General features: G+C 34.8%; 1 protein-coding gene across 1 annotated transcript in view; it reads left to right on the forward strand.

Moving 5' to 3' along the window:
• ANO2 (anoctamin 2) overlaps positions 1-24472 on the forward strand; it is a 214305-nt gene that overhangs the window by 134866 nt on the left and 54967 nt on the right. Inside the window, exon 8 of the mRNA XM_031938303.1 lies at positions 17025-17170. Within this exon, the coding sequence (XP_031794163.1) occupies positions 17025-17170 (146 nt within the window). The remainder of the gene's footprint in view (positions 1-17024; positions 17171-24472) is intronic.

Raw genomic sequence — 24472 nt, forward strand, 5'->3', positions numbered from 1 at the left:
ATGGAGCATAGTTTGTTAGACCCTTTTATCCTCTTAAAATCTCCAAGTTTATGTTTCTCAACCTCAGGATCTTTCCCAATGTCTCTGTTCTTCCCCAGTAGTATATTGGATGTTAAGAAACGAAAAACAAACAGTTATGCTCTCAAGGAGTTTAAATACAATGGGAGAAATAAGATATACTGAGCTATGTAGAAATAAGATATATGAATGATAAATTGGGGATAATCAACAGAAAAAAGGTATTGGTATTAAGAAGATCAGAAAAGGCTTTCTGTAGAAGGTAAGATTTATAGGCTTTCAGGGAAGACAGAAGACAGATGAGTAGAGAGAGAATTCCTAGCATGAAAGTGTCTTGAGTTGGGAGATGGATATGTCAAAATCAAAATTCATTATCTCCCCTCACCCCAGTCCTTCCACCCTCTTATCTCTTTTGTTGCTATACTCCCTAACACTAAAAAGTAGGTGTCATCCTGCATTCCTCATTATCTCTCCCCACCCCTTCCCTTCATAACCAATCTGTTGCCAAGGCCTATTTATTTCGCCATTGCAGTATCTCTCTATTACATCCCCTTCTCTCATCTGTTACTAATACCATTCTGGTACATACTCTTATCACCTCATGCCAGACTATTACAATATTCTATTGGTAATTTTGCCTGTCTCAAGTTTCTCCCCACTCCAATCAGTCCTCTATTCAATTACTAAAGTAATTTTCCTAAAGCATAGATCTAAACACTGTCATCACCTACTCACTGAACTTCAGTGCCTCCCTATTACCCTTAAGATCAAATACTAAATCCTCTTTGGCAATCAGAAAGCCTTTCCTTCCTTCCTTCCTTCCTTCCTTCCTTCCTTCCTTCCTTCCTTCCTTCCTTCCTTCCTTCCTTCCTTCCTTCCTTCCTTCCTTCCTTCCTTTTTCAGTCTTTTATACATTACTCTGTGTTCTGCTCTTTAATGTAGTGACATTGTCTTCTTTTCTTTTTTCTTTTTTCAAACCAAGACACTATCTGAGGCCCTAGAAAAGGTCCTGGTCACTAGAGGCTTGGTGTTGGATGGCCTTGGCTGAATTGTTATCATTTACCTTGTATGGTTTGGTGAAATGACAAAACTGATGGAGCAAAACTTGGCAATGAGTTCATCCTTCCAGATCATATCCCTGGTGACTTGGTTCTAAGGAATGACTACAATGTTATTGCAGGAAGTCAGTGCAGGGCAACAGTAGAATTCTGGATAGTTGAATTCATGGAGATGTTTCTTTTTTTTATTTTAAAGCTTTTTATTTTTCAAAACATATGCATGGACAATTCTTTAATACTGACCCTTGCAAAACCTTTCAATATTCCCCCTCTTCCCCATGCCCTCCCCTAGATGGTGAGAAGTCCAATATATGTTAAACATGGTAGAAATATATGTTAAATCCAATATATGCAATTTATTTATTTACTTATACAATTTTTTTGTATTACTTTATGCAATTATTTTATCACACACGAAAAATCAAATCAAACCAGTAAAAACAAAAAAGGAAAACCAAAAGCAAGCAAACAACAACAAAAAGAGTGAGAATGCCATATTGTGGTCCACACTCAGCTCCCATGATCCTCTCTCTGGGTGTAGATGGCTCTCTCCATCATGAACAAGTAGAACTGATTTGAATCATCTCATTGTTGAAGAGAGCCACTTTGATCAGAAGTGATCATCGTATAATCTTGTTGCAATGTACAATGATCCATGGAGATGTTTCAGGCTTAACACTTGAAAAGGCTTTACACACAGGTCAGGCAACTGGGGTTCCATGCCCAGTTCCTGGTTAGGATACGATGGCCCAATGGTTACACTTTGCTGCTATTGAATATATTATTTCATTCTTTATCTTACTGGATTCATTGTTTTTTCAATAAATAGAAGAAAAGGAAGGGCTTCCACAAAGTTAATAGAAATTTATTAGAGGAAATGAAAAAGTTTTCCAAGAAGAGATTTTAGGACATTAAGTGATAGAAAATGAATGGCTTTCCTTTGTGTTTACATAGTGCTTTATAATTACAAAAGTGTTTTGCTTTCATTATTTTATTTGATCTTAATAATATTATAGTGAAATAGATAGTACAAATATTATCTCCATTTTGAAGATAAGAAAACTGAGACTCAAAGAGGTGAAATTACATTTACACAAGCATTAATAACAAACTTAAATCTTGAGCCCAGAACAGGATTTAACATTCTGACAAAAAGGCATAGAGTCTCTGGTTTAAGAAGTAGAAGTAATGGGCAGCTTGCCAAGATAACACTGAGAGGACTTTTTTTTTCTTATATTGACCCAAAATTCAAAGTCAGACCCAAAAAGTAGTCATTAATAGTTTTCTTTCAATGCAGAAGAGAAAAAAGTGTTGCTACCTCAATGATCTGTGATGGTGCTATTATTCATTTTTATCTCTCATGTTTGTTATATTTGTAAATGTCACAAAGTTATAATAAATATCTAACATACTGGGTGACAATCAGGATTCAAGAAGATTTTGAAAGACTAGAATTTTGAGGTCAAGTAAAATAAAATAAAATTTAATAAAGAGAAATATAAAGTCTTAGATTTTGGTTCAATAAGTTGCATATGTAATTATAAGATGGTAAAAGTAGGGATAGAAGGCCTGGAGAGCCTTACATGAAGTGAGTAGAACCAAGAGAACATTGAACAGCAAAAACAGTGATGATCAACTTTGTTAGATATGGCTCTTTTCAACAATGAGATGATTCAGACCAATTTCAATAGACTTATGGAGAGAGCTATTTATTTGCATCCAGAAAGAAGGCTGTGGGGACTAAATGTGGATCACAACATAGCATTTTCACCTTTTTTGTTGTTGTTTGATTTTTTTTCTTTCTCATTTTTTCCATTTTTGATCTGGTTTTTCTTATGCAGCATGATAAATGTGGAAATATATATATATATATATTATATATATATAAACTGCACATGTTTAACATATACTGGATTACTTGGTGATTAGGGGAGGAGGGAGAGGGGGAAAGGAGGAAGACAAATTTGTAACACAGGATTTTGCAAGGGTGAATGTTGGAAACTATCTTTGTATATATTTTGAAAATGAAAAGCTATTAAAAAAGTAGGGCTAGACAAAAAATTTTACCTTTGTAATAGGCCCAACAAGAAAGCTAATTCTTCAATAAGATGCATTGCATTCAGGAATGAAGAAGTATCAGCTCTTCTGTACCTTTCTCACTTCTGAAATGTTATGTTTAGCACTAGGCACTAAGGGGCTTTAGATACAGAGAATTAATCCCAGAGCCAGATGACCTAAATTCAATTCCCATCTCTGGCATATATTGGTGATATGATTCTTTGTAGCTTTTAATGTATTAGGACACTCTCTGAGACAATCAGTTGCAGAAAAAAAAAGGCTGACCTGGACATAAGCTCAAAGGTCTAGTCCTATTGTAATGGGCACCAAAAATTTAGTAAGGACATTGATTATCTGGAGAGCATACAGAGGAGCAAAAACAATGGTGGAAGGCGTTAAGTTCATGTCATATGAGCATTGGTTGAAAAAACTGTAATGTTTAGCTTGAACAAGAATAATGACTGTCTTCAAATATCTGAAGGATTGTCACATAGGAAAGTGATTAGATCTGTCCTGTTTAGACCCCAAAGAAGTAAAGATAATGTATATCATTTTAAAGATATTTAGACTTTTATGAAAGGAAAAAAAATTCTTAAGATCTAAGCTGGGGGCAATTAGATGGAACAGTGGATAGAGCTATATATTTTTAATAATAGCACCTATCTTACAGGATTGGTGAGTGTGTTAAATGAGATAATAATAGTAAAATACAGTGCCTGATTCATAACAAGGGCTATATAAGTGCTTGTTTATTATTATTATTATTATTATTGTTAATTACGATAATGCATTATCCCTGTCCTATATTGGCATTCTCCATCAGAGTCATGATTGCCAAAGCTAGTTTTTTTCTTTGTGTCTGATATCTGTGGCCAGTTATAGAACCTTCTGCAGCCTTCTAGTGGGATATGAGGTAGAATAATGATCAGTCAACCACAGTGATGGTGTAAAGGTAAAAATCATAGAATTTTAAAACTAGAAGTCACTTTAGAGGTCATCTCATCCAATTCCCTTACTTCATACATAAGAAAACTAAGCCCCAGATTGGTCATGAATTGCTAAGCTCACACAGCTATAGCACAGCAGGCAGAAATATAATCAAAATCTCCATGCTTTCCATTTAATGTTCTTTTCATATGTATAGTAAATATTTCTAGTCAGTGTTCATTTATAGCCTACTGAAGTTGGTGAGTATAGAGAATATATATACCATAGTAGTAGTCTGAGAAGCTTCTATAGGACCATAGAATTTCAGAATTGGAAAGCACTTTAGAGATATTCTAAAGAAATAATCCTCATTATACAAATGAGTAAACTGAGGCCTGGAAAGCTGGGTCACATGGTGAATAAAGTGCTACAGTGGAGCTAGGAAGATGTAATTTCAAATCCAGCCTCAAACATTTACTGTGTGATCTTGAAAAAGTCACTTAACCTTATTTACCTCAGTTTTTTCATTTGTAAAATAGCAAATCAGTCCAATATCTTTGCTGAGAAAATGTCAAATGGTGACCTGAATTATTGAACACAATTTCAAATAACTGAATAACAACAAAACTGAGGCCCACAAAGATGAAAGGAGTGGTTTCATATCACAGAGAGAGTAAGAGCTGAACCTTAACCTAGCTCCTAATCCATCATTCTTTCCCCCAAACATTGTTCTCTTAAGTTCTAGAGCTAATCTAATACAATCAACTTTTGCAGAAAGGAAATCTAACACTAGGGAGCCAGTTATAATGATAATCATAGCTTACTTTATTTACTTCTTTAAATTTATGAAGTACTTTTATCACAATAATAATACAAATATTATTTCTATTTGACTAGTAAGAATACTAAAATTCAGAGAGTATAGGTGCCAGTGGTCACACAGTCAGCATCCAAGGTGGGATTTGCATCTTAGGCATCTGAAACCAAATTCAGCATTCTTTCCACTACACTGCAAAGATTCAATAAAAATTCTGTTACGAAACCAAAAGCCAACAAGGGCTTGTCAATGTCAGAGGCTAATAGTAAAAGATCAGAGTACCATTCAATGAATATTATAGTTCTTGTTGCATATTGCCCCAAGAGTCATCAAAGTAGCACTCTGCTTGTTATGAGCCCAATCTTGATTTCCCCTGAGACTTAAGAAGCTATTGATGGAATACAGTTGGAGCCTTGAGTGTTGAAAAGCAGCTCACCTTGGATATAGTTTGAGCAATTTAATCTGCTTCCTAGAAAGCAGTGGACAGGGTCTCTGAGATGAACTTTTCCAGTGCTATCAAGGACTAAATGAACACAGCCACAGCATAAGAGCGTTCTTTCTTACATTGGTTTACTGATTTGGAGCCATTGATACAAATTATCTTAGATCTCCCAGGTATTAAAGGGATATGGTCTAATAGCATGACCCACCAAGTATGACTAAACATAGATGACAGGGATTAATTTCCTTTGGGTCTGGTTTGTTTCATGGCACCATCTTTTCATGTCTTACTGAACTTGTTAACATTTAAATGAAGGGAAGAAGTGGGGCCGTTTAAATGGTGTAGTGTTTCTGGAATATTTCATGCCCAAGTCTAGAGCATTTTGGCAATTGTTTTGAATTAAGGAAGCAAGGAATTTTTTTTTCCAGAAATATCAGTTTTCTATGACTTCTTGGCACCTGTTAAAGATGAAGTGCAGCTAAAGCTGCAACAAAATATATTGTGATCAGCCAGAAGAAAACATTTTTCTAATTTGCTATTATTCCAATAGTACACATTGTGATATGACTCCAGAGTCATGTTTGCAATCACCATTAACCAACAGAGCCACATGACTGCTAAAGGTCTCATATAGTCTAGTGTAATAGAATATTCTGATGTAGAAATGAGAGGTCTATAGGAGCCACAGATCATATGTGAAAGACCCAATGTGGCCCCAGAGGTATAGTCTGATTGAAGCCATTTTCTGAAATTAGCTTAGGCTCACCAATTGTATGGGGGAAAGGAAGGGGCAGAGAAGGAGGAAGAGGATCATTTAAAATGTTAACAAGGCCATAGAACAAATTAAAGGCAGAATAAATCCAGCATCTTATTGAACACTCTGCCCTTTAGACCGATGATAAGATTACAAGGATGCTGTAAAAATTAGTGAAAGATTTGGGGAAATAGTACTGACATGACCAGATATGTGTGTAATGAAGGATTCAAGGGGAACAGCTGAATCCCTACTTCATCCTCTTGTCTCCATATAGGGTTGCACTTGAGCTATACCAGACATTCTGAAGGATATCATGTAGAAGAATCTCTACAGTCTCCCTCAGAAGCCAATTACAACTCTAAAGGACAATTTAGGTGAGCTTCCTGAGGAAGCTTTCTCTAATCAACATTCCTATCCCCTTATTTTTTTCTTTTGTAAAAAAATTCCTTTTTTAAAAAAATTATTAAATAAAAACATGAATTTCCATAGTATAATTAAAAAGATGATTGCACACGAAACTGTACATATGTTTTGTATAACTTGCTATTCTTTTTAAATATATGATAAAATTATCATATAAATTTCTTTCCCTCCTCCCCTCACTCTAAAGGCTATTATTAAATACAAATGAATGTGTATATGTGTATGTGTTTGTGTGTGTATATATGTATACATATGAGTGTATGTATAAAATTATTCTCTGCTTCTATTAATCAATTCTTTCTCTGGATAAAGATAACCTCTTTCTTCACGTGACCCCATATTTAATTTGGATATTTTTCATAGTCAAAATGACTTATTCACTCAGAGTTGTTCTTAAAACAAGATTGCTTTACTGTATGCAATGTTATCTTGGTTCTGCTTATTTTATTCTTCATTATTTCACACAAGTCTTTCCATGTTTTTCTAAGATAATTGAGCTCATCATTACTTATAGCACAGTAGTATTCCATTACAATTCCATCATTGATCCAGCAGTACTACTAGTAGAACTAGTAGTTCTAAAGATAATTAGGAGGAAAGGAAAAGAACCTATATGTTTCAGAATGTTTATAGCAGTTCACAGTGGTAGCAAAGAACTGGCACTTTTATGATTGCGCATCATTGAGAAACTGAGTAAACAAGTTATGGTACATGATTGTGGTGGAAAACCCTATCCCCTTCAAGAAATTAGATTCTTTTCCCAGGTTCATAAAAGAGCAAAAAAGAATGTTCTTCTTAATATCCAAAAGAAAGTCTTGTCATCCTTGTCATGGTCATTCTCACCACCATCATCATCAACTAGTCAAGGTACAAAGTACATTATGATATGATGCCAATTAAAGCAAGTTAGATTCCAAAAGAAGTTAGCAAAGAACCAAGAGTAGGAAAGTGAATTTTTAGAAAAGTTAGAGAGACCAGATGCTCCATGTCAGTGTCATGTTAATTTTATAGCTTAGAGGTGAAGATGAGGAGTGGTCTGGTTCTGAATTTGTGAGCAGATGCAGTATCCAGAGTTCACTTCTGGAAGTGTGTTTTTAGCTCTGAAATAGTCACTAGATCAAGTGGCAGATACCCAATTTTATTCTGAGCCTTCTTTAAATTCAAGTAGCTCATTAATCTCAGAAATCCCATTAATCACTGATCAGTAGGCTGTCATCTGAAAGCCAGCAATATTTGTGGGCTCAGCATCCTGGGCAGTATAGCCTAAGGAAACAGACACATCATTTCTAACTACATCACTCCCCAAGGCCAGAGAGCCTTGGGGGTTATTATTACATCCTTCCAAAGATCTGTACCACATCATTTTCACCCATTGCTTCTGCTTCTGACTTTTCGCAACAATTAAGAGGCTGTTGTAATATCAAGGAAAGGGATGAGAAACTTTAATTAGGGTGATGATGATGAGAATGGAAATTGCAGAGAGATATGACCAAGATTTAACAACCGATTAAATATGTGTGGAGAGGAAGATTAAATATTTGAGGATATCACAGATTTTTAAACTGGGTAATGGCAAGGATAATAGTAATCCTGACAGAAAAATGGAAATTTGGAAAAGGGATGGATTTGGGAAGAAAAATGATGAGTAGTTCTATTTTGAATATGTTGAACCTAGGTGCCTGTGGGACATTGAGTTAGAAATAACTGGTTGGTGATATGGTCCCAGAGATCAGAATAGAGAGCAGGTGCTGGAGAGATAAATGGAAGTTAGCATCGTAGAAATGAAGGGATGATCAGGTCATCAAGAGATAGAACACATTGTGAGAAATCTAAGGTAGAGCTTTGAGGGTACAAATACAGTTAGGGGTGTAATATGAATAATAAATATCTAGAAAGTGAAATTGAAAAAGAATGACCAGATGGATTGAAGGAGAAACAAGAGAAAATAATGTTACCAAAAACTCTTGAGAGGAGATAATATCTAGAAGAGGGTAGTCGATGGTACTAGATGTTGCAAAGAGATCACGAGAAGAATAAAGTGCAGCAATTTTTTTTAACTTTAAAAAGGAAAGTTTCATTTCAGCAATGAGGTCAGAAGTCAAATTGCCAAGGAGTGAGATATTGAGGAGTGAGACTTGAACTCAGCTAATGTAAATTTATCTATCTTGTATATTTTCAAGATTTAAGGAGTAAAGAAACAACTGAAAAGGTCAAAATAAATGGACAAAGTAAATGTCACAAAGTTTATTCAGAAAAACTCATGAATTTTATTCATAAGAGAACCCTCAGGCCCATACTCACAGCTTGTTTACTCTTATTTTACATGTAATTTTAATGCGGGTATTATCTGATTACCAAGCCTACAGCAAGTTAGAAAGCACATGGCCTTGAGCATAGTAGATGCTTATTAAGTGTTTATTGAGTTGAATGGAAAATAAAAGAAATTGGAAGGGGATGTGAATCTGTTTTAGGCTGTAGTGAGAAGTATTGCTGACAGTCTTGAGAGCAGATGAGGAGACAGAAAAACCATAAACACTGGATACAAGATCTCAAATAATGAATGGGCTAAGATTATTTAATGAAGGGGCAAGTATCCCTGCCCACTTCAGTGGGCCCTGAATGTTTCTTTGTAGACTAAATTAATAGCAGATGTTCATAATAATGGTCTTAAGTTGTCAGGAACAGGTTGTTATGATCATTGTGCTTTATTTACAAAGTCAGGGCAGCATGTTTGAAAATGATGCTTGGGGTCATGCTTCTTTGTGTATGTAGAGACTTTCTCCTCATCAACCCTACCCTTACTACTTCATTATAGCAGGCCATAGCAGACACTGGCACAGGACCGCCCAGCATGGTGTGGCCTCATCTGAGAAGGTGCTGCACTCTATGAACAGAGCAGTTAGATATGCAGTTAGAAAGCCCTCCCAAAGGTTCATAGGGTCTATTTGTGTGACTTATTTCCCAGTGTTCTTTCTCTGGGTGTAACTGGTTCTGTTCATTACAGATCAATTGGAACTGATTTGGATCCTCTCATTGTTGAAGAGGGCCACATTGGATGACTCTAAAGTTCCTTTGACCTCTAAATCTTATGATTAACTGAATCTAGTCCGTGAGGTATGAAATGGCATTAGGTTCATAAGGAGATATATGTGTGAAGTATGACAATATAATGAGACTGATTTCTAAGACAATGTACCAAAACTTGTGCACTCAGCTGAGTCATGAGTAACAATACTGACTATTTGCAAAGCACTTTTCAATTCCTTAAGTGCTTTCTTTACAACATGAGATAGGTAGGATAGATTTATTTTCTTCATTTATACATGAGAAAACTCAAATGTAGAGAAGTCAAATGACACGATCATACCCACAATCAAGTACTAAAGTCATTTTTTAAATCCAAGACCCTTGACTTCAAATGTGATATCCTTTCTTTTGTTCTATGGTGTTTCTCAAAGTAATTAGCTTGAGAGGCAATTTATTTTATTGTCAAATTGCCCAAAGTATTTTTTGAAACTATCTTCAAAGCCTGTATCATTTTCTTTATCCTTTATGCTTTTAAATCTTTGTCCTTAGAGGATAAATTTGATTTTCTGCATCAGCAATGAGTCATATGAAATCTGATAAATGAGATGGGTAGAGAAGTAGAGTAATATTATTTTCAATTAAAAGCAAGTGAAGGGGCAACTAAGTGGTACAGTGGATAGATGGAGCTCTGAAGTCAGAGCAAGTTAGGACTATAATAAGAGTAGTTTGTGTGTCTGTAGGTCTTAAACACACATTCCAGTGGGGAATTCCAAACATGTTGAGCTATAACAACACCATTAGATTAAGTTTACAGGTTTAAGTGATAGAACTGATTTATGTGGTTACAATTATATTTTATAATGAAGAAACTGAGGCACAGAAAAGTAAATAATATTTCAAACTTAAATAAGTCTCTATAGTTTTCCAATTACTTTCCTCCAAGCCGTCTTATAGAGGAGATAGAAAGAATTGATGAAAGTGATCACTGAGGTATTTTTGGTGATCTTTTAAAAACAATAGTCCCTGGAATCAGGAGGATCTGAGTTTAAAATCTAGCCTCAGATACTAGCTGTTTAGTTAAATCAGTTAACTCTGAATGGCTCAAAATTTTAAAAGCCCACAATAGTGGGGATGGTACTTCAGATCTGAAGATGAGCAAATGAGAAAAAGGGGGAAAAATGAACTCATTAAACTATAAGAATGTGCTTGAAAAACATGTTTGCTATCCCTCTCAGCTTCCTGTTATCTACAAATGAATAAACATGCAACCAATAACTTGATCCAAGGCATTAATTAAAATATACATACATATGTACGTATGTATTTGAGATATTTTTATATACATATATATCATGTCTATATATTTATCTATATTTCCAAACACAAGCTCTGGAGAATTTTCACTAGAGTTCTTCTAAGCTGACATTGAGAAGCTGCATTAACTCTCTTAGGTTACTATTTAGAAACTGAAGAATTTTGTAGCCTCCCTTACCCCTCCCCCCGATCAAACCTGGCACAATATGTAGGTTGTATTTTTAATAGACTCCCAAAGCTCCATATGGGGAAGTTCTCCATTAATCCATATTGCCTTTCATGACTGTCCTGGGTCTGGTTCTTCAGATACCTGTGAAGTTGGTGGCTGCCACTTTCAACTCAGAATGGAAAAATAAAATGTTGCAAGGGAAGCAATAAACCTGTAGTCATTAAGTGCCATGAGTACAGCTCTTGAGCTAATGAGAATATAATAATAGATAAAACTTGATAGTGTGTCCTGTCCTCCCAGACGATTTCCCCCACTCACGCATCTCTCTGTTTTCATGTCCTTAAACAACTGTAACATATGCTGACCAGACAGTCAGATAATTATAAACATTATGGGTTTTAGACCATTAGACTCAGGGTCAGAGCTTAATATATATTGGCAGATATTTTATAGAAGTCTTTGGGTATGGTAAGCAGAATGGAAGAATCGAATCTTGCACTATTTGTAGTTTGGGATGATTGTTTTTGCTCCTTTTCCATGTGTTTGAACATCTGATTACTGTAGTTCTAACATCTGGTTGAAGCACAATGGGCTTTGAGTACAGATTGTAATGTTACTCTTTGAGCTTCCTTTTTTGTGGCCAGACCAGCCTCAGAAACCTTTTGCAGGTAGCCTCAATACATACCAACCCTATAATCCCCACATCTGAATTCTACAAATTCAGGTCTGCCCTTTGGTAAAATATATTTGAAAGGGAGCCCTTTGATAAAATCATGGGATCTTGGAATTGGAAGAAACCTCAGAGGTCATTGGTCATGAGACTTCAGAAATAATGCAGAACAATTTATTCATATACAGGAATTACCTTTACATTGTATCCTGGCAAGTGGGCAACATATCTCTGTTTGAAGACAAAAATCGCTATCTCACAGAGCAGCCCATACCACTTTTAGTTAGTTCTTTTCTCAGAAGAGACAAGAATTTTTTTTAAAAAAGAAGAACTAAATGCAACTTTTAAAAGCTTTCTTAAGTGGGTCATTCTGTTAGGCCATTGCTTAAGGCAGAGAAGTACAAAGGTGATGTGACATAAGTAAAATGTCACCCTTTCCCAGATTATAACCCAAAGTAAGTTATTGATGTGAAAACTAGAGGCAATTTGAAGTCAGGAGATTTTGGACCCTGATCTCAGATTTGTCATTAATTAGCTTTACAATCTAAGGCAGGTCCCTTAAACTCAATGAGTCTCTATTATGCCTTCCTTTTATGACAGATGGCTGGAATAGCAGACACAATGGATGACAGAACCAAAACTCATAAAGCCCTTTATAGGCTAAAACACTAACCCAAATTTTAAAAAGATAAAATTTAATAGAAACAAATGTAAAGTCTTAGATTCAATCAATTGTATAAGCATGTGATGGTAGAGGTATGGTTGAATATCTGGGAGATTTGTGTGCCACAGCTCAATGTGAGCTAATAACAAGTCAACCAAAAATTAATAAAATTTTATCTTGCTTTAAGAAAGGCAGAGTATATAGCATTATATAGGCTTGAGTCCTACTAAAGCATAATAACCACTTACCAGCTATGTTATAGAAAGAATTCTTGTTCCCATATAGGTTGAGACTAAATGGCCTTTTTGGCTTCTTTGGACTGCTGAGATTGTGCAGTTCTTTTCATCAGAAGTATTGTTCAGTCTTTATTGAAAAATCAAAATATCAAAATCCCAAGTTTTAGAGTTCTTGTTTCATTTAGCAGGTGTCCCAAGCATCTTAAAGACTTTGCTACCACTATCATTACTATTGTAGTTGGATGACTCCTTGAGGAAGTGAAAGATCAAAAGCTTCATGACTTCTAGGGAAACGTTTCTGAAAACGTATTATTAAAAAGGGACAGGACACAGATGAAAAGAAAAAAAGGGTAACATCAAAGAAATCATTTTAATGAGAGAATGTATCATACGATCAGAATCATAATCTGAAGTTTTCCAAATATTCCATCTGTATGTTATATCTTATGGAACTTCTATTAATTCCTGCTCTGGAAAGACTCCATCTTTTTAAAATGTCCTTGTAGCAGCCACTCTTTCCTTCCCCCCCCCCCAATTTTTTTTTTTTTAGGAAAAACTGGAGGGATAAAGTGGGGAAGGGTATGTTAGTTACTTATTCATTGAATCACTGGATACATTTTTTATTGGATACCCATTAGTCAAGTCAATGTACTTTTATTAAGCTTATTGTTATTATTATGATGAAACTACTATGTATTAGTCACTGTGCTTAATATTGGGATTACAAATAAAGATAAAAAATCAGTTCTAGCTCTTAAGGAGTGACTAGTCTGAGAGACAACATGTAATCAACTATGTACAAATAAATTATATACAGGATAACTGGAATCTCAAAGTGAAAACACCAAGATTTTTTTTCTTTTTTCATTTTTTGGCAAAGCAATTGGGTTAAGTTACTTGCCTAGGGCCATACAACTAGGAAGTGTTAAGTATCTGAGTGTGGATTTGAATTCAGTTCCTCCTGACTCCAGAGCTGGGGCTTGGTCCACTGTATCATCTAGCTGCTCCAGAAAACATCAAGATTAAGGAAGACTGGAAAGGGCTTCTTATTAGCTAAGACCTGAATGAAGTCAGGAAATAGAGATGAGATAAGAATTCCAGGAATGGTATCAGCTAGTGAAAAATGTTCAGAGTTGGGATATTAGAATCTTGTGTAGGGACCAGAAAAAAAGCCAGTTTATATAGCATATGGTCAAAAGTAAAATGTAGAAAAGTAGAAAGGTGGTTTTATTACAGATTGGATAGAGCAAATGAGAAAGAGTAAGGAGTGGAGGATGATACCTTGCTTGTAAGTCTAGTTGACTGGAAGGAGAGTGGTACCACTGATTGTAATAGGAAAATTAGCCAAAAAAAAAAAAAAGATGATTTTGGGAGATAGGAAGATAATGAATTCAGTTTTAGACATGTTAAGCTTAACATGTCTATGGGGCAATCAGTTCAAGATGTCCAAATAAGCAACTGGAGATGTAAAACTAGAGAACAAGAAAGAGGATAAAGCTAGACAAATAGATCTGAGAATCACCTGCATAAAGATGATATTTGAATCCATGAGAGCTGATAAAATGACCAAATGTATCAGTCCATAAGGAGATGAGAAGACAGAAAGGGATAGAACCCTGGAATCATCTATGTTTTAAATGCACAACAAGGGTGAAAATCCAGCAAGGGAAACTGAGAAGTATGGTTAAAGGGATAGTAGGAGAACCAGAAGAGATTCCTCCCTTCTGCCCCATAGTTGTACATACATACACACACACACACACACACACACACCACACACACCCACCATATAATATATATGGATACATAGACCCACACTTACATACAATACTTATTATATGTTGAATTCTGGGCTTACTAGATAAGCTAAAAAGTATAGATAAAATGAAGTGTCTGCGCTCAAGTAACTTTCTCATCTTAGAGGAGACCATTAAACAAACAAGCTAATTTAGCAAATATTTTTAAATGTCTGCTATTTACAAGTAGTATGGTAGGTACTGAAGGTGCAAAAATAAAAATGCTGCAATTCTTGCCTTCAAAAAGCTTACAGTCATGGGGAAGAGTATATATATATATGTCACATGACTGAGTCTTGCATAAGGAAAATCAGTCTAACAATGGCAGGAAAGATGAATATAGTGAAGGAATTACCCATATCCAATGTATATTGCTGTCAAAATTTTTTTATTTATGTTTAACTTAAATTTTTGATGCTGAAAGTCAAATTTCTGGGCTATTGCTCAGGGAACAGAAGAAAAGAGAAAAGGCTTGCAGAGGTTAGCGTTCAAACATATATTTTCAGTAGTTCAGCATCCTCAATTGAATCAGAATCATAGGATTCAAAAAGATGTTAGAGGTCTTCCAGTTAAATTCCTATCTAGATAAGAACACCCTCCATGGTGTACTTGAGCTTTGTACAAAGAAACTGTACCAACTTTATTAAGCCACCATTTAAAATCAAAACACTTAAACCCAAAGACTACAGTTTCTGGGATAAGAACTCTGATTCTTATAAATGAAATACAAATTAAAATAGCTCTGAGGTACCACTTCACATCTATCAGATTGGCTAATATGATGGAAAAATAAAATAATAAATGTTGGAGATGTAGGAAAATTGGGACATTAATGCATGGTTGGTAGAGTTGTGAACTGACCCAACCATTCTGGAAAAAAAAAAAAACAACTTCTCAGAAAACTGGAAAATAGTATGGCAGAAACTAGGCATACATCAACATCTCACTCTACATATATCAAGATAAAATCAAGTTGGGTACATGATTTAGATATAAAGGGTGAAAGCAAATTAAAGAGCAAGGAATAATTATCTTGTTAGATCTATGGAGAAGGGAAGACTTTATGACCAAACAAGATATAGAGAACATTATAAAATGCAAAGTGGATAATTTTGATTGCACAAAACCAATTCAATCAAGATTAGAAGGAAAGCAGAAATATGGAAAACAATCTTTGCATCAAGTATTTCTGATAAAAGCCTCATAGAGAACTGAGTAGAATTTATAATACAGGTCATTGTCTAATTGATAAATGGTGAAAGGATATGAACAGATGGTTTTCAGGTGAAGAAATTAAAGCTATCTCTATAGTTATATTTAAAAAATGTTCTAAATAAATATTGATTAGAGGAATACAAATTAAAACAACTCTGAGGTACCACTTTAGATCTATCATATTGACTAATATGATGGAAAAGGAAAATACTAAATGTTGGAGATGTGGGAAAATTGGGAAACTGATGCATTGTTAGTAGAGTTGTGAACTGATCCAACCATTCTGAAGAGCAATTTGGAACTATGCCCAAAGGTTCGTAAAACTCTATTATACTTTTTGATTCAGCAATAACACTACTAGGTCTGTATCCCAAAGAAATCATAAAAAGGGAAAAGGACACATGTGTACAAAATATAACAACTCTTTTTATGGTGGCAAAGAATTGGAAATTGAGGGAATGCCCATCAATTGGGGAATGACTAGACAAGTTATGGCATCAGAATGTAATGAAAAACTAATATGCTTTAAGAAATGATAAATAGGTAGATTTCAGAAAAACCTGAAAAGATTTAAATGAACTGATGCTGAATGAAGTGGACAGAACCAGGAGAATATTATACATGATATTAGCAACACTAGATGATGATCAACTATGATAGACTTAGCTCTTCTCAGCAATATAATGATGCAAGTCAATTCCAAAAGACTCCTGATGGAAAATGCTATCCAAATAAGAGAAAGAATTATGGAGTCTAAATGCAGATGAAAGATGACTATTTTCAGCTTTTTTTCCCCCTTTAGTTCTGATTCTCCTTTCACAACATGATTAATGTGGACTGATTGTATAACATATCAGATTGCTTGCTGTTTTGTGGAGGGGAGAGGAAGAAAAATTTGGAACTCATAATCTTATTAAAATGAATGTTGAAAACTATCTTTTCATATAATTGGAAAAAAACAAAATATAATTGAGTGGGAAAAATTAAAAATATCAAAGAACTTCCAATCAAGCATCCTACCTTGGTAAAGGGAATTTCCACCCATGCTATTTCTTTTTTAAAGTAAGGCAAACTTTGTATTCATTTCTGTTTCCTATGATGAAAATTGTCTTAAACCTCCACATTCTTGTTCTACTTCTTCTGTGAAATAGGAAAGATATTAATGCTGTCAGGGCTGTCCCTGCCCCAATATAACATAATAAAAAGAAAATCTTGGTTCTAATACTTATTAGCTAGCACTTATCCTCTCAGAATTTTGCTTTCCTCTCCTACAAAATGAGGATAATAATGCTTATGCTACCTTCCTTTTATGGAGTTATTAAGGAAACTAACTTACAAACTGGAAACTAACTTATAAACCTTAAAATACTATATAAATAAAAGTTGTTATTCTTACATGTAGCCTTTGGTGAATGGCCCATTTCTCTTCTCAGAAAACTCAAGAAACTATTTCGAAAGCTGAAGGATGAGACAGAACCTGGAGAAACTGACTCTACACAATCAAAGCACCCTGAGCAGTGGGACCTGGATTATAGCTTGGAGCCATATACTGGACTAACTCCTGAATATATGGAAATGAGTAAGGACTAATCTTAATAATAAGTAAAACATGAGTGGGAACTGGGCAAATAATTTATTAGACTTATGTTTATGGATCTCTTTAGTCCCCTTCAGAGTCATATATTATTTTCACAAAGAGAATCCTAGAATTCAAGTAAAAAGAACCTAGGATAAAGACCAAGTCTGCTACTATATGACTATGGACAAGTCCCTTCATTTCTGGGTCTGTTTCCTTAATTAAAAGAAGGGAGTATAGATTGGACTAATAATCTCTATGGTTTCTTGTACCATTCTATATTTTCTTTGTTCATTTCATTCAAACTCACTATAGATTGGTAATGTAATGTAAAAGTTACTCCCCCCCCAAAAAAAAACTAAGAAAATTTTGGGCATCATTGAAATATATGGCTTTCAGGATTGTTCTACTCTATTCTGCTCTGGTCAGAATATATTGAGAATGTTGTGTTCAATCCTGAAAGCCACATTTTAGGAAGGAAACTGAGAGGATAGAGTTTCTCCAAATGAAGGAATTCAAAATAATGAAACGATTTAGATCCATATCATATGAGGATCAGATGAAGGAACTGGGGATGGTAGTGTGGAGAAGAGAAGACTTCTAAGGGACATGATAAATCCTTTTTTAAGTGTTTGAGGGGCCCTCATAAAGACAGATTAGACCTATCTTGTTGATCCTGAAGGCAGAACTAGTAGAACTTGCACCAAAAAAAAAAAAAAAACCCAACACTCAATTTTGGTTTGATATCAAGAAAAACTTAATAATTAGAAATATTGACAAGTGCAATGAACTGCGTGGAGCAATAATAGTTTTTCCTCATATTGGAGGTCTGCAGGATCTGTATAGAACTACTTATGGGTTATGTTGGATAGACTCATGGACTGAGGTATAAAAAGGTTCATATATAACCAAATCAGAGGAGAAGAGAAGGATATATAAAACTATGGATAGAGGAAGAGTTTTTTATCAAACAACTGACAAAGATTATCATAAAAGATGCAATGAAAATTATTATTAAAAAGTCAAAAAGGGTTTTGATAAAAATAAAAATCCAGTCAGCACCTTGAAGGAGATAATTAGTTAGGGAAAAATTTTTCTTGCAAATTTCTCCCCAAAATGCCTTATTTCTCATAATATATATGTACCTACATACATAGAATAATGCATGATGTATTTATATATCATTCCCCAAATGAGAAAGGGTCAAAGAATATATACAGTTTCCAGAAGAAGAAAGACAAGTTGTCCACCTCTATGTGAAAAAAATTTTCATATTACTAAGAGAAATGCTAATTAAAATAACTGAGGTTCCACTTCAAGCACTTCAGTTGGCAAAGATGACATAAAAGAAAAAGAAAAATTGCTGTAGAGCTCATTGGAACTATGGGTCGAACTATGATTGGTCCAATCATTCTGGAAAACAATTTATAATTATACCTTTTCACCAAGCAATATTATTACTAGAACCCAAAGAATTCAGAGAAAGAGGGCAAGGACCCATATATCACAAAAAATATTTATGGCAGAACTTTCTGTTGTCACCAAAAAAACAAAACTGGAAACAGTGAGTGACTATTAATAGTCAATGGCAAGTTACTGAGTAAATTGTGATATATAATTAATGGAATATAGTTGTGTCATGAGAAATAGCAGACTTGTAAGAATTGATACAGAATGAAATGGACAGAACATGAAAAAATTTTATGATAATCACAGTAATGTAAAGGAAAATAATTTGGGCAGATTTTGAAATTCTGATCAATGCATTGACCAGTTATGACTCCAGAAAATACTTGATGAGACATTTATTCCTCTTATTGCTTTACTGGGAAGTTTTGTAGTAAAGGGATAAAACGAAACATTCATTTTCAGACATTGCCAATATAATTTTATTTTGTTTTGCTTTACTATAATTTTTTTGCTAAAAGAGATGGCCTATTTTTATGGGTAGGGAATAGCTGGATAGTGATAGTGAACTCAGTTCCTTTGATTCAACATGTAGCACTTTCCCCACAGTACTAAGCTTCCTCTACTTGCCAACAATGCCCTCATTCCTAATAGTTAAAAAAACCTCTATTCTAATATTTTACCTGATGATGACATAAGGGTCTAAAAAGGATTAATTCCCATGAGGCTTCACTCAGGAAGAAGACCAAAAATTATTCATTTACAGATTGTTATAATGAATGTATAAAGTTACCAAAAAAAAACCATTCAGATAGTAAATAATTATTGGACATTGTTTTGGGACTCCCTTCCCCCCACTCATGTGAGGCAGAGGAGGCTTTTAATAAAATAATTACTTTTGTGAACAAATGGAGCAGTAAAATATAGCAGTTGAGAATCAAGCTTGAAAAGACATTTGAGTTCTCATCTGTTCAAGAGGTTAAGAAAAATTCTTGGCTGACTACAACAGACAACAAATATGCTATTGATGGTGAGGCTATATTCCATCAGGCAAAGATCACCTCTACTTATGTCTAGATGTCCACGGCAGGATATCTCCCTAGAGACTGATGTCAGTGTCACATCAACCACACAGTCCGGTGACAGGCCCATTAGATTCCAGGAAGACAAATCAATGGAACCTCATAGAGGACAGTGTTGGAACAAAATCAATTCCCTCTCCTCAAAATGAAAAGGAGGAAAGGCCAACTGGATCAGACAGAAAAATTCTTTGTTGTGGTAGGTATAGGACAGAGTAAATCTTGGCAGAGAAACACATCTGACCAACTTAGGAACTTTCTCAAAAGGTGCAATACCCCTTCAGGGAATAAACATAGAAACCTGAATTTCATGGGAATCAGAGGCACTTTTATAGTTGGAGGGCCCCTGATAGTGAAGAGGGACTGACATGTGGGGAAACTTAGTAGAAATGCTTTTATACTTTTGGGAGGTCTGATTATAAAATTCCAAAAATTGATATGGCAAAAGGGCTTACAAAAATATTACAAAATGCTTTGGGGATAGTCAAAACATCAAGTCATTCATATTTCACATTTGGTTACTTCCATATATCAGCACAGAGGTACAAAGCTATTTGTGCTTTGTTTGAATGCTAAATTACAGAAATTATTAGGAGAATTCTGGGAAGATGGTGAAAGATGTCAGAAAATTCCAAGCTCTCCAGATCTTCCCACAAACCAGACAAAGTACTGCCTTGGGGTGAACATAAGAGTCATAAAAACAAACAGGAGTTGGGGTAGAACAGTGATCTTTCTTCTAGAGAAGGTGCAAAGAAAGATGGTAGAATAATATGTGAAGTGTAATGTGAAGATACCATGTGAAGTGTAAAGATCTCCAGGCTAGTGCCTCTGAAACAGCAAGCACTGAACCCTGATTTAAGTTAGATTGGGTGGGCCAGAAGCCCTGGTCCCGAGAATTTTCACCTTTTGGACAGTGTGGGGAGTCTGGTATCTAAACAGAAGAAGAAATGCTGATAATGAACATCAGGCCCAGTTCTGCTGCTGAAACTTGACCCTGGACAAGAAGGAACTAGCACACACATGGTGAGTGAAAGAGCAGTAGGGCAGGAATGCTGATAGTTCTGGGCAGTCACAAGGAGAACAGAGTTCTTGGTTTGGGTTCCTGGCTAGAGGGGAAAACTGAAGATGAATCCAAGGCTAGAGATACCACCCGCACATTTCAGGATTCTAGGTGATTACAATAATAATCTATTATAAATAAAAAGGAGCAGGCCAAGGAGAAGGAACCACTTCTCCTATGGAACGTTACTATGGAAATAGAGAACAGGGTTTGACAAAAAAAAAAAAAAAGACTCTTCTATCCCAAGGATCATATCAAATGGTCTCCTGCCCAAAAAGACTTTAAAAATCAAATAAGAGAAATTGAAGAAAAAAAATTTTAAATAAAAACATTTCAAGAAAAATATGAAAAGAAAGCCAACCAACTGGAAAAGGAGATACAGAATCTTAAGGAAGAAAACAGCTCCTTGAAAATTAAAATTGAACAAAGGGAAGCCAGTGAAGCTATAAAAGACCAATAAATAATAAAACAAAATAAAAAGAATGGAAAAAAATAGAAGAGAATGTGAAATGAGTTATAAGAAAAGCAACTCATCTGAAAAACAGATCAAGAAGAGAAATCATAGGAAAAATCAGATTACCTGAACACCATAATAAAAAAAAAATCCTGATACAATAATACAAGAAATCATTAAAGAAAATTGGCCTGAAATGTTAGAACAAGAGGGGGGAAATAGAAATTTAAAAATCCAACAGTCATCATCTGAAAGAGATCCCATGACAAAAATCTGCAGGACTATCAGAATCAAATTGAAAAACTCCCAGGTCAAGGAGAAAATATTAAGAGCAATAAGAAAAATAAACAAAATAACAATTCAAATACAACAGAGCTACAATTAGAATCACACAAAACCTAGCAGTAGCTACATTTAAAAAATGAGAGGTTAAATTTAAAATAGATTTAATCAAAAGAGAAAATAGGGCAAATACACTATATTTCAGTTATATTAATATTGCTCCAGACTTTTAAAAATAACTAGCCAATACAAAGTTGCAATGTTGGTGGTGCAGAAAATAAGTTGGTAGATTTAGAAAGACACGGAAAGACTTGGATGAATAAAAGAAGATATTATCCACCTACAGTGAAACAGAGGACAAACAAGCATGGCATTGTCTTGAATAGATGTATACAAATGTATATGCATACATATATATTATATATATATATATATATATACTCTGTATGCATACATGTATATGTTTGTGTATATACACAATATATAACATTATATTATTCCAATTTAGATAATCATAATTATATAAACATATAATAGCAAATAATTATATATTTTATTGAATAATATTATATGTAACAATATATATCTGCTTCTTGGGGAAAGGAAGAAAAAGAATAAAATAAAAAGTGCATAACAGAGAACAAAAGAAAACCTACAAGGAAGCAAAGAAAAGATGGATAGCTCTAAACATAATGTGTAGTATTTATTACATAGGCTTTCTAGAAATGGAAATTTATTGCTTTATATTTTAAATCCTCTATTGTATTCTGCTGTGAACATGGCAATGGTGTTTTTTTTCCTATTGTGTTCAAATGTAAAATAAATTTTTAAAAATTATCTTTATATGTAATTGAAAAAATAAAATTCTATTTAAAAGAAAAAAGTCAAATGAAGAAGACAACAAAGAAGAGGAAGATGATGATGAAGATTAAGACAAAGGCAAAGAGGAAGTTGAGAAGGAGAAGAAAGGAAGAAAGAAGAAAAAAATTAATAGAACCAGAAATAGTAATGGCTAAGATGAAAGACTAGGTCAAGTTAGAGTGCATGCACTTAGGTCTCAAATAATTTTTTTAAAAAATCTGTTTATATGGTTGTTCAGTTGTGTCTAGCTCTTTGTGACCCCATTTGGAGTTTTCTAGGCATTTTTTTTTTGCCATTTCCTTCTTTTTTTTTAATTCAAGTCCTCCTGACTTCAGGGCTGGTGTTCTATCCACTGTACCTTCTAGAGAGAACATCTCAAGAACATACTGATGAATGCTATCATCTCAGAATCAATTATCCTTTATGCATCTCCCATAGTTATGGTACCAAAGAATACTAAAAAGATGTATTTGTAGACTAATGGACTTTGAACAAGAGGACCAAAGTGTATCAATTTACCCTACAAAGGATTCAAGATACCCTCAATTATCTGTTAGACAGTCACTGGTTTTTTTCTGGGTTATATTTGTACAGTAGCTATTACCCGATTCCTCTCACAAAGAAAGTTAGGAAAAGATTGCTTTCATCACCTCTTGTTTAGGGTTTAGAAGTTAACAACCAAAAATTTGTTAAAATCTATGCTGCTATGCTGAACTACTACTGAATGACTTCATTCAAGTATATGTTATTGAGGTGGGAAAGAAACAGAAAGATAAAAACCACAGAGGTTGTCTTTTTACCCCCTACAAAACAATAGGACACTTTGAGTATCACTGGACAGGCAAACGTGAATAAGCTTTTAAAGCCTTGGACAGATGCCTTACACATGTAAGGCATTTTGGCCTATGATGACCCAAACAAAACATTTGTCATGAATGCAGATACCAGCTTGGAAGCTTGGGAGCAGTCCTGAACCAAAAGAGGGATGGTTACATGAAAGCAGATGTATTTGCCAGCATAAGTTTGAGCAGCACACAGTATACTTCATCCACAAGCCAGAGTCTTTGGCTTTGAAGCAGTCTACCGTTGAAATTATAGATGGAGCAAAATTATAACTGTGGACTGACAACAATCTGATATAATATGAGTGACAGATTGATGGCAGCAGTAGGTATTCAAGGAGCATTCACTACCATTCAGGAAATACTAATGCTTAGAATGCAGGTGCATTATTCAGAAGACACTAAAGCTGTGGTAATGCCTAAAGGGTTGAACACTACATGCAGCTACCAAAGGACTGGACTATAAGTAGATGACAATACAATTGAAAGCCTGGTCTTTCACCAGACTGCACCCCAGTAGAATTTGTGAATCTTACTCCATTGAACCAAACCTTTTTGCTTCATTTTTCTATGACTGGCCAAGAGAGCAGGTAATTGATGAATGTCTGCATAAAGTAATAAAGGCAGTTGGGTGCTCAGTAGATAGAGCACCGGATCTGGAATCATGAAGACCAGAGCCCAGATCCAGCCTCTAACAGTAATTGTATGACCCTGGACAATTCATTTAACCTCTTTTTACCTTAATCCACTAGAAATAGACATAGTGAACCACTCCAGTATCTTTGCCAAGAAAATCCTATGGACAACATTGACATACTATGATCCAAGGGATCATAATGTCAGACAGGATTGAATAACTGAACAACAAGCATGAAGAGCCAAGAAGTATGGTGGTAATGGCAAAACACTCATGTACTAGTCTTTTTCAGGCACTTTCCAATTGAAATGATGGCAGAAGTGGGAGTTCTTTAATGAAGTGCCACATGTGACTGTGTTAATTCCATTTTGGAACTAGGAAATAATTCGTGATGCCCAAGTTATATCGCTTTATGGTCATGAAGTTCTACAGATGATTTTGGACACTTTCTAAATATATTTTAAATATATATTTGGATCTGGGCTCTAATCACTATAAAAGCCTCATAACTGCAAATACTATTTGTATTTTATTTATAGAGAGGAAAACTGAACTTCAGGGAATTATGATTGGTCCTCTATTCTTCTTGCCTCCACTCCTTTTCTCATCTACTTCTCAACTCTGCAATCTGGCTTTCAACAGAAGTTGTTTTTTTCCAAAGTTATCAATGATCTCTTAATTTC

Source organism: Sarcophilus harrisii, chromosome 5 (genome assembly GCF_902635505.1).
Source record: "Sarcophilus harrisii chromosome 5, mSarHar1.11, whole genome shotgun sequence".
NCBI lineage: Eukaryota > Metazoa > Chordata > Mammalia > Dasyuromorphia > Dasyuridae > Sarcophilus > Sarcophilus harrisii.